We start from the raw sequence: 11,674 nt of genomic DNA, 5'->3' as shown, positions 1-11,674 counted from the left end.
CCGCGCCGGGCGGGCGGGGTCAGGCTGCGCGTGCGCGGGGCCGGCGGCGAGCGGCTGCAATGGCGGCCAGCGGCAAGTCCTTCCTGGCCGACGCGGGCTATGGCGAGCAGGAGCTGGACGCCAACTCCGCCCTCATGGAGCTGGACAAAGGTGAGCCCGCGCAGGTTCGACGCTGCCGCCGGCCTGGGCAGCGGGGCCGGGGTGGGGGCTTCGCTTGGTGCCGCTTTATCCAGGGTGGGGGGCGGAGGAAGGACCCGGGGCTGGCGGTACCTGCGGTAATTCCTGCTCTCTCCCTTAGGCCTCAGGTCTGGCAAGCTCGGGGAGCAGTGCGAAGCCGTCGTTCGTTTTCCGAGGCTCTTCCAGAAGTACCCGTTCCCCATTCTCATCAACTCGGCGTTCCTGAAGCTGGCCGATGTTTTCAGAGTGGGGTGAGTGTTGCCGGTCTGGTCCTATCAATTCCAGTGTGAGCCGTGGGGACGCGCTGCGCCTTGGAGTGTCGCTGCACTGGAGTCTGGCGTGTCGTGCTTGCCTGCCAACGCTGGTGTGGTACCCAGTCTGCTGCGGTTGTGCTTGATTGGAACTTGTTTTCCACTTCTTTAGTGGGCTTAATTGGCTGTGAGGGTAACGACACAGTTCCTTTCCATCTGTCCTGATTTGGGGATTCTCTCCCTGACTGGTTTAAGTTCACTGGTGTAAGTTTTGCTTATTTTGAATAAGCATATCCGAATCGTAACTCATAAATGGATGGATAATCACATGTGCAAATCTAAGCTCTAACAAAGATCGAAGTACAGCTTTTATAAGTGCCTGCTGTGTGAGTGATGGATATAATGGAATCAAAGCTGCTTCTTAAAAGCTTACAAAATTGTATGCTGATGTTGTGGAATTTTCACTCTTGTCTTCAGGAAGGAAAATAAATTTGCTCAGCACTTGACAGTGGTAATTAAGACTTCTCTGTCTTAGTCTTGAATGTGTTTTTCCAGCAGATTTGGATCCCTGTGTGTGCACAAAACAGGCATTTGTTTATGCCCCTCCTCACTGGTGTCAGCAGATTAATTTCCCTGGAAATGGGCTTTAGTTTGACACTATCTGAAGTAGAAAATAAAGCAATAGCATGTTAATAGTCTCCATTTTACTCTATCAGTCTACTCAAATGTTTCTAAAGCACAGATATCTCCTTGTGTTAATTTGCTCCCAAAAGTTGTAGTTAAGTAATTTAGTACTTAGAGTGCTTGAATTTTTGTTTCAAAATAGCCTGACAAAGAAATGTTTGTATTTTCTGACAGGAACAACTTCCTGAGGCTGTGTGTGCTGAAAGTTACTCAGCAGAGCGAGAAGCACTTAGAGAAGATCCTAAATGTGGATGAATTTGTCAAGAGAGTTTTCTCAGTGATCCATAGCAATGATCCGGTTGCTCGGGCTATTACACTCCGGTATGTATGGCAGGAGTGATCCTGATTTACTTCAAATCTGGTGAAGGATTCTGATTTACTTCAAGCCTGTAAGTGCTTGTCTGGAATAATATGTGCTTGTCTGGAATAAGACCAAGTGCAAGGCGTTGCATCTGGGCCAGGGCAACCCCTGGTATCAGTCCAGGCTGGGGATGAGCAGACCAAGAGCAGCCCTGCCCAGAAGAACTTGGGGGTGCTGGTGGATGAAGAGCTGGACATGACCCAGCAATGTTCACTGGCAGCCCAGAAAGCCAAATGCGTTCTGGGCTGCATCAAAAGGAGCCTGGGCAGCAGGCTGAGGAAGGGGATTCTGCCTCTCTGCTCCCCTCTGGTGAGACTCCTCCTGCAGTGCTGTGTCCAGCTCTGGGGTCCCCAGCACAGGAAGGACATGGACCTGTTGGAGGGAGTCCAGAGGAGGCAGCTGAGATGGGTAAAGGGATGGAGCATTCCTCCTGTGAGGAAGTGCTGAGAGAATTGGGATTGTTCAGCCTGGAGAAGAGAAGGCTTCCGGGTGCTCTAATTGTGGCCTTCCTGTACCTGAAGGGAGACTACAGGAACGATGGAGAGGGACTTTTTACGAGAGCCTGTGGTGACAGGACAAGGGGGAATGGAGTCAAACTAAAAGAGAGTAGGTTTAGATAAGATATTGGGAAAAAATTCTTTATTGTGAGTGTGGTGAAGCACTGGAACAGGTTGCCCAGAGAAGCTGTGCATGTCTCATCCATGAAAGTGTTCAAGGCCAGGTTGGATGGGGCTTTGAGCAACCTGGTCAAGCAGAAGGTGTCCCTGCCCATGGCCAGAGGTTTGGGACTAAATCATCTTTAAGGTCCCTTCCAACCCAGTCCAGTCTGTGATTCTGTGAGTGAAATAAAGGAGGCTTTTTATACATTGCTCATAGAGTTAAGAGCAGAGACATCTGTCTTTGAAAGGCATGAATGATAAGGATTGATGATAACAAGAACAAGGTTATTAACCACTTATGATGGTGAGAATTTTGTGGATGGTCCCAGGGAAAACAGAATTTGTAGTGTTGAAATTTTGTGTACACCAGAGAAGAAAACTGAACCTGTAGTTCCCATAACCCTTTGGACTTCTGGGAATCAAGTGGGAAAACAAATAAAATTAATCTGTCTTTCATGTCACTGTCCTGCTGGTTTGGTGTCTGTGTCTCTAATGCTATCCAACATGATCCTCTTAACTGCATCTTCCAGCCCCTGTGCAGGTGAATTCAAATGTGAAGAGAGCACCTGCCTTTCTCTTTTTATATTCTTTTTGTACCTCCATCTGGAACTGTTATTGATTTCACTGCTGGGAGATGGGAGGCATTAACAGGGCTTTGATTGATTCGGTCATATGTCCATTTCTTTTCTTTCAATATTTCATTGGAGATTATGTTTTCATGCCCTGGTGTCTCAGAAATCTCTAAATTCAATATGTCTGCATGGTTTTTTGTAGTTTCTCTTCAGTGCTCTAATGTAAGATTGCAGTTGTTGACTGGCATTGAGGGCTATCTTCAGAGATTGCTACAAGTCCCAGGAATCCTCTCAGTTTGCCTAAGTACTTTAATTACTGAATTCACAGGATACATCAAATAAAATGTTAAGATAGCTGTTGGTTCAACAATTTCAGTTTAAAATCTTCTGTGGATTTTTTTTTTTGGTCCTCCTTGAATAGTGTCAATAAGGAAGAACATGTTGAAAGAAAGAGCTGCTTAAACAAAACTTCGTGGAATTTTATTGCTAGATAACCGTGTAAATATTTGCACAGAACTCTAGCTAAAATTACCATCAGTACAAATCCTACATTTATTTTTCTCTTTAAATGGATTATGCTAAATATGCCTGAAAGGTATCTTTGAAATATTTTTGGCAAAGTATAGACTATTTTTTTAGCAGTTACACAAGAAGTGTTGCTACTTTTTTTCACTAATAGCCTTATCTTTTATCAGTGAAAAACGTTGGAAATAAATCATGCCACAGTGAACTCTTAATTTTAAAAGAATTTTTGTTAAGTTTCTCACTGTGCCAATTTCAAGCTAAAAGGTATCAAAATGTAATTAAATTTTTATCAAACCACTGATACAACCCACATGACAAAATCTGCTACATTTAGCTATGTGGTTGCTTTTAGTATTTGTTTATTTCTGTAATAGTCATGAAAGAGCACATATTTATATAAACATAGCCTTTTAACCAGTCTTTTTTACATTTTTATTTGGTTTCATCTTCTCTTCATGATCACTGTTTGTTCTGATTTTGCTGTGATTTATTTCTGTAGGATGTTGGGCAGCATGGCATCTATCATTCCAGAAAGGAAGAATGCACATCACAGTATTCGCCAGAGTCTGGATTCCCATGATAATGTGGAAGTTGAAGCTGCTATATTTGCTGCTGCCAACTTTTCTGCACAATCTAAGTAAGAACTATTTTTTTTTCACTTTTTCATATTACAGAGAATGGAAACTCCATTAACACTGACATTCACAAACCTTACTATTTTCTGTTGTGCTGTCATTTATAGCAAAACAATTATGTGCAATAATGGTGTTAGGAAATCTGAATACAAGTTCAGCAGATTTTTTTTTTCTAAAATGGAAAGCTCATAACTATGAGATTGAGAACTGGAATGGCAGCTTTAATTCTGAATTATTTGACAGAATATAGATTAGTAAAAGGTAGTGCTGCTTGTCAGTTTTTGAAAGCTTTCATTTTCTCATTTGGTTGTGCCTGTGTGCAGGGGTTCTGAAAAAACTTGGGTTTTGGCAGGCACTCTTTTGTGTAACTTCTAATTGTTAAGACACGTTGTTTGGTAGTTCAGTCAAATGGTTTTTTTTCTGTTTTTAATGACTTAATTTTTAAATTTTCATTTCACCTGGTACTCTCTTTTCTCCACAGGGATTTTGCTGTCGGAATATGTAATAAAATCAGCGAGATGATTCAAGGTACATGTGTATGCTGAATGATCAAGAGGAAAAAACTTTCATTTCTCTGAAAATTCTTTATTATTCATATTTACATATTAGATATCAGAATGCTGTTGCCCTTAGATGATTCCAGTTTTTACATTAGCTGACCAATAGTCTGTCTGGTTATCTTAAATCCTCCTAAAATTTAAATTTTCGAAGCACCTGTTTGGTACAGAATAAAAGCCCATCTATAGTGTGATGAATAAACTTGTATAGACTCTCATAGGTTGCTTCAGATAAGTTAATTTGTGTGTTACCTGCAGGGAAGCAAGGAGCAGCTTTCTCAAACAACCATGAAAGTGCTTGATAGTGCTGTCATTTCACACCTAGCTAGAACACGAGTTATTTGAAACCACTGCAGGTCTTTGCACAATCTCCTTTCAGCAGTGGTAGCAATTGAGACATACTCTGTGCCTCAGAACTGCCAAAAAAAGTCAGCCCAAGGATTAACTCTGTGTTTCTTCCATTGTTGCAGGTTTGGCCACACCTGTGGACTTGAAGCTGAAGTTGATCCCTATTCTGCAGCACATGCACCACGATGCCAGCCTGGCCTCCAGCTCCCGGCAGCTTCTGCAGCAGCTGGTGACATCCTACCCCTCCACCAAGATGGTCATTGTCACCCTGCACACCTTTACTCTGCTTGCTGCTTCTTCTTTGGTTGACATTCCCAAGCAGGTAATTCTTCCTAAGGCGTGCCTTCCTCTTGAAGTACAAAGTACATTTTAAAAGCACTCAGATTCTGCCTGCTGATCAAAACAAACGGTCATGGCTGTGCTGGGTTGATTGTTCCTGTGTGCTATCAAGGAAGAACACTCTGAAAACTGCTGCTGCTTTTTCTGCCTTTTCTGCTTCCATCTCCAGGTGACTGTATCAAACACACTACACCTTTTTTTACAGTTCATAACATTTCTTTTTCTAAATCAGGGATTCAAATCAACAAGGATAGATCAGCATAAAGGAAAATAAACACCCTGACTTTTTCTGAAAAGACTTCAACTTGCCTGTGGAAGCCCGGCTTCACTTTGCACTTCTCTGTATTGTCTTGGATTGTGGATATGCCTTTTGCCTTTCTTTCCTGCAAACATGTGAATATTTAATGCATTTAAAGTATATTTCTTGGAGAATTTTGAGGAATTTCAATCAGTTCCTTAAATTCAGGACTATAAACCAAGTAATGGGAAAGCAGTGATGGAAAAATAGAATGCTTTGTGTGATTTGATAATGAGCTTTGTGGATGTGATTTATAGAGCAGATCTGAACACAGTGTCACTTGAGACTCATCCAGCTAATCTTTGTAAAGGAGTCATGAAAATCTATTTGCTTTCTTTCAGCCCTGTACAGCCATGCAAGGCTGGTGTCTGTGACTGTTAGATAATGGCATTGATCTGTCTGACACTCTCTGTTGTGCCTCACTTCTGTATTTCAGATGATGCTTCTGATGGTACTGAACCAAAGTCTACTGAAACAACATTAGAACACTTAATGTGCTGCTTGTATTTTTTTTTTTAATGGCAGTAAACATGGAGATTCAGGCTGTATTTCTGCAGCACAACAGCCAGTACTGCATAAAACTGATGTAACCAGGGTGGAGATGGAGACTGAAAACCATAGCTGTCATGTTCATACTTTTTCTAGTTAGTTTTGGCTCTGTGTGCTCAACATTTATTCCTGAGTGCTTTTGAAAATACTTCCTTCTAGTAGCATCGCTCTTAAACAATGAATTTCTTTTCTTGCAGATTCAACTTCTGTTGCAGTACTTGAAAAATGACCCCAGGAAGGCCGTGAAAAGGCTTGCAATCCAGGATTTGAGGTTATTGGCCAACAAGACACCACATACATGGAGCAGAGAAAATATTCAGGTCTGTATGTTTTTTAAGCTAAAGTTTATTATTAAACTTCCCGAGGAGTTGTAGAATTCTTCCTAGAGGAATGATGTGGGAGGTAAAGAAGGAATAACATGCATCTCCATACCCTTAAGTTAGGTTACTTTGCCAAGCATACTAGCCAAGCGTTAATGAGCAGCTCATAGAATGTCTGCAGTCGGACAAGTTGACGCTCAAGGATTAAAGCTGAAGCATTATTACCAAGGGAAGGCATGTGCCACGTAGGAGGAGGCTTTTGTACCGTGAGGAAGTAGCTTTTCCATCTGACAAACCCATTTCAGGTAACAGACATGAGAGCTGAATGTTTACACTGGTCTTACCACAGTGAGTACACACCAATGCTCTGGTCCCAAACAGCCTCTGGGATTTGTCAAAACATGTCATCCAGCAAGGGATACTTGAAAGGACAAATGGAATTTTGATTTCATTTCTTAGAATTAATGGGGTTTTTGCAATAGTAGCCTTGTGACTCCTGTTGTATCAGTGAGAAGGTGTTGATAGTGTGCTTGTGCTATTTGGGGAAGCTTGTGTTATGTTGTAGATATCCCTGCTGTCTTCTTTCAATCACAGTTGCATATGAATTTTTTCTCCTTCCCAAAGCAAATATTTCAAGAACTTAATGGCAGAGGGTTACAGCTCTACTTTTTCCGGGGTCATTTTTTCTTTGCTTTTGTTACTCTTGGAAGCTACTTGGATCCTGTCCTGTTGGAGCACAAGGCAGCTGGGAGGAAAAACTAAGCAGGTTTTTGTTAACAATCATGTGAGAAATAAAGCAGGTTCTGCTTTGTCCCCAGTTCCTGGAGATGATGGTTTGGAGTGTGCAGAGCTTTTTGCTTTAGTGAACTGCTTTATTCTTCCTAATGGGTTAACTCCAGAAATTTATTTCCTTTTAGGAATTTTAAGGAATTTTGGATTTATGGATTTTTTTTTGTGAAGAAAACGATACTCTGTCCTATATTTCATTAGTAGTTATCTCAGTACAAGTGAGAAGCATTGATATCTTGGCTTTCATTGTCATGTAGCGTTTTGAAGTACAGTGGGTGTCCTGATGGTTGAAATGCACAGGGAAAAGTTCCACTGATGTCAGAACTAAACCAGTGACTAGGTGAAATCAAACCTAATTGTCTGAAGCTTGCTACTCCTTGCTGAATGGCATGCAGAAATAGTTTTTCTGACTTCTGAAATAACAAGTTGACATTTTGAGTTGGGAAGTTGTTCTCCCAACAATTGGAGATAATATAAACAAAATACTATGTTTATACAACAAGGACTGTAGCAGACCCTCCTTTTCTCATGGCAAGACCTGCCCGTTGTACCTTTTCACCAGCAAACATTGGTTAGTTTCTTCAGCATTTTAACTCTGTCCTGTGTAGGTCAGTTGGGAAGTTTGGTCTTTGCTCTGTGGAGGCTTCACTGGTTTCTAGACATCAGCTTCAGAAGCTTTTGCTGCCTGGAGCAGTCCATCCTGCTGACTCCTCTGTGCTCCTGGCAGTGTTCACAGTCACTGTTTCAGATATGCCCTGAGGGCTGATCTGATAGCGCTGGGGTAAAGCATCAGTGTCTTGGGAGACAGCAAGACTCACTTTCTACCCCAATCTCTTCCTCTGTCTCTTGATGCCATTCTAGTCAGTGGATTAGCAGCATACTAATTGGTACAAATCACAGATATGTTTAGAATTTAACCCTTACACAGTACATATATACCTGGTAAGATCAATGTGGGGGGTTTTTTTATGTTCTCTGGAACTAATTGTGTTGTTTTTCTTTATTCCATTACTAGCTCTTTGTCATTCTGTTTTGGCACACTCTAAAGCAGAATATACTTATACTTTCTGTTTATGTCTCATATTACTGTCTCTCCTGTTGACTGAAAAAGCATCCAAAACCAGTGAATGACTAAATTGTGAGCAATGTTGGCATAAGGAATTGAGAACAATGTGCATTTGCAGAGTTATTCAAACCTAAATGTGATAAGACCTGTGATAAGATCGGGCAAAAGGCACAAAAGTAAGACATGAGTTCTACTACAAATGAGTTGAAACATAAAATACACTTCAATTTATTTATCAAGAACCTTTCTCCTGTTGGACACCAATACTGCTAAAGGAAATGACACTTGAAACCTTGCTCTTCAGAGATGTATATTTATATAAAACCTTGCAGATTGTTACAATGCAAGATAATCAGTATGCCTGAAAGTGTCTTAAAATCCTTTATAGTATTGGATCAATGAGACCAGATAATATTTTTGCCATTGATTTTTAATTAATGAATGACTTATATTTGATGTTTCCTAGCATATAGGACCCACTGTCACTTTTCTGCAAGCCACATCCTCAGTCCTCTAAAGCAGATGCTTGAGGACTTGGCTTTTGATTCTAGTACAGTATTTTCTGTGGGAAAAATCTTGATTCTTACAATGTCCCAGAGAAGTGCAACTAAATTTTTCATACAGATAGCTCATGCTACTTCTTACCTCTGTATTTTTTCCTGCTGGTTTTTAGGCACTCTGTGAATCTGCTCTTAACACTCCTTATGATAGCTTGAAAATGGGCATGTTATCTGTTCTTTCCACGTTATCAGGGACCATTGCCATTAAACAGTACTTCAGCAGTGCTCCAGGTAAGAAAACTGGATTAGATGGTTACCTTTGGCATTCTAATAGCTTGTTTTTCTGCTGCTGATCAGTTTCATCTAAACACTTTGTAGCATTTTCTAAAACTATTTTTGAACTTCAGAACACTTGAGAGGCAGACTGTGTTCATCATATGTGAACTTAAAATGGGACACTGTATAGTCAGGAATAATAATGGTTTTGTTGTATTTTGCAGGTACTGTGGTATATGAAAAGGGTTTTTGCCTTTGGGTCTTCAAGTTTTCTTTATTTTGTGAAGGAGCATATTGCTTCTCAAATGGCTGACCTGCATTCTGCTTAAGGTGCTTTGAAACCATGGATTCACATAATTTTTGAGTAGTAGGGAGGCTTCATGGTGTAAGAGTGGACTGGCATGTTAATGTTCCACCCTTGTGGGCATGACCTGTAGCAGTACCAGATGAACCTTTCTGCTTTGTGACAATAGACGGGAGAAATTGTAGGAAAAAAGTAGACATCTAAAAGTGATTCAAGGTATCTTGTTCTCAAAATTATCATTGCTCTTTTCTTTTTTTTTTCTTGAAAGCCAGACTGCCCAAATGAGTGTTAGAAGCTCAAATACATGGGCTGCAGAAATGGAAAAAAAAATGGTACATCCTCTTCAGTCATTCTGACATGGCTTAATAATTAATAGGCTCACCAGCTTTTTTTAATCAGACATAATATTTCTTAAGGCAATACTTCTCTGAGTCCTGAAACATCAACCTTTAGGTCCAAATGTTCTTTCTCGTGTGTCTAACTTGTTCAAGAATGAGAGAGTCTCTGGGTTTGTCTGAAGAGAGAAAAATATTTTCATTCCTATTGTTTAAACATAAGAAAAAACCCTAAATCAATATAATAGTTTTGCAGAAATGTACTTAAAGATTTATGGTACATTTAAGGACTGTGCAGTTTTATGTTCCATTTGCCTTGCTTTTATTTAGGAGCAGCAGCTACAACTGCAAGGTCATTTGATTTGATAAAACTAGCACAGGAGTGCTGTTACCATAATAACCGTGGCATTGCAGCTCATGGAGTGAGAATTCTGACCAATGTTTCAGCCTCTTGCCAGGAAAAAGGTAAGGGAAAGCAAGGGCAGTGAAGTGGCTCTTTTTGCAGTCAGGCTTATGCACTTAGCAGGGATTAACTCGTCCTGTCTGTGAACCTGCCTGTAAATCTGTCTGATCCCTCATGCTGGTTAGGGAGAATGGTGACTGTAATCTAGGAGGGAATACTCTGTACGGTCTTATGAATGGTTGGGAAGGTTCCATCTTTGTCTCATTTAGAGAAAATTACTGCCCACAATAAAAACTCATGCTAAACGAAGGCTTGTTTTACCTTTGCTGTAAGATTAGTAAATTATTGGCCAGCCTTTGAAAGCCCTTTGCACAGAGCCTGTTGCAAAATAATAACAGGGCATTTGGAAGTCTTAGTCCCAAGATTTATGCATGCTTTGCAAGTGTTACTGGGGCTGCTGAATAGTTACCTGAGACATGGAATGGCAGAATTGTTTCTCATCAAAGGAAGGCAAAGCAGAAGTGTTAGGAAGATTCTTAATTATCATGACTGCAACAGCAGTGCAAGCATTACACCAGCTATGGTCAGAGAACAGAACAGAGAACAAACTAACTCTTTTTCTTTTTGTAGATCTTCTGCCTTTGGAGCAAGATGCAGTTTTTGGCTTAGAAGCTCTTCTTGTTCTCTGTAGTCAAGATGACAGCCCAGGAGCTCAGGCAACCTTAAAGGTGACATTCCTGTTGTCTTTCCCTTCACAGCTGTAAGTTATAACAACAGCTTGTGTAACAGAGAGGCTGGAGTGCACCAGATCCTTTCTGGTGGAAGCATAACAGACTGGAGGGAAAAGATGATTTTTCTGGTTTGTCCATAATCAGAGTTCAGAGCAGTAGAGAAACTGAGCATAGCTGTAGTACAGCTCCTCTCAGCTCTAGGATAAGAGGATTGTTGCAAGTGGCAGGGAGCATTCCTTTCAGAGGAACAGCTCTAATAAAACGTGAACATTGGATGGAGGTGTCTCTGGAGGACAGAGAAAATCTTGGAGACAGCTTGCTTTTTGGAGATGGAGGTGTAATGTACATTATCACAACATTTTTATAAATGATTATTATTATTTTCCCACTTGAGAAACTATCGGTAATTTTTCTAGTTATTTACCTTAAAGGCTGGTGGTGTGAGAGACTATTAATGTTTCTTGAATTTGTGATGTGTTTTAGTGCTGGTAGCTCAGGGACAAAGACTTGGGCTCTTGGAAAAATCTCATCTTTTGTAGAGTACATAGTTCTGAAAATACCAGAGCTGTGTTTCTGCAGTCCTGCTTGCAGCTAAGTGTTGCCTGACTTGGTTGGTTTCGAGGCCTTTGTGTTGATGGTACCTGTGGGCTGTGTGAGTTGCAGATCACGCTGACCTGCATGGTGAAGCTGGTGAAGTGCCGCCCTCACCTGAGCCAGTCCGTGGTGGAATCCCTGCTGGCACAGCTGCACAGTGCCCAGGACAATGCCAGGATCCTCATGTGCCACTGCCTGGCAGCCATTGCCATGCAGCTGCCTGTCTTGGCAGATGGGATGCTAGGAGACCTAATGGACCTCTATAAATTAATTGGACAATCTGCTACAGATAAAAAGCAAGAACTCTTGGTAAGACCTCCCTTGATGGATAAAGTCTGTATGAACAATTGGGGATGGATTGTATTTTAAAAGGCAGCTAAGGCATTTGTTACGTGTCCAGG

At 41.2% G+C, this 11,674-nt stretch overlaps 1 protein-coding gene across 2 annotated transcripts in view; it reads left to right on the top strand.

Moving 5' to 3' along the window:
• Nucleotides 1-23: 23 nt before the first annotated feature.
• The window catches only part of INTS7 (integrator complex subunit 7), a 30,678-nt gene continuing 19,027 nt past the window's right edge, over nucleotides 24-11,674 (top strand). For both annotated transcript variants that reach the window (XR_005256449.1, XM_038133079.1), the window contains exons 1-11: nucleotides 24-150; nucleotides 299-428; nucleotides 1,287-1,433; nucleotides 3,729-3,866; nucleotides 4,346-4,392; nucleotides 4,892-5,091; nucleotides 6,153-6,275; nucleotides 8,804-8,921; nucleotides 9,876-10,010; nucleotides 10,579-10,676; nucleotides 11,343-11,582. Coding sequence is in view for 1 of the 2 variants with exons in the window: in XM_038133079.1 (XP_037989007.1) it covers nucleotides 60-150; nucleotides 299-428; nucleotides 1,287-1,433; nucleotides 3,729-3,866; nucleotides 4,346-4,392; nucleotides 4,892-5,091; nucleotides 6,153-6,275; nucleotides 8,804-8,921; nucleotides 9,876-10,010; nucleotides 10,579-10,676; nucleotides 11,343-11,582 (1,467 nt within the window). In the remaining variant the exon portion in view is untranslated. The remainder of the gene's footprint in view (nucleotides 151-298; nucleotides 429-1,286; nucleotides 1,434-3,728; nucleotides 3,867-4,345; nucleotides 4,393-4,891; nucleotides 5,092-6,152; nucleotides 6,276-8,803; nucleotides 8,922-9,875; nucleotides 10,011-10,578; nucleotides 10,677-11,342; nucleotides 11,583-11,674) is intronic.

The sequence above is a fragment of the Motacilla alba genome, chromosome 3 (genome assembly GCF_015832195.1).
Source record: "Motacilla alba alba isolate MOTALB_02 chromosome 3, Motacilla_alba_V1.0_pri, whole genome shotgun sequence".
Classification (NCBI taxonomy): domain Eukaryota; kingdom Metazoa; phylum Chordata; class Aves; order Passeriformes; family Motacillidae; genus Motacilla; species Motacilla alba.
This window is presented reverse-complemented; position numbering and strand designations above follow the sequence as displayed.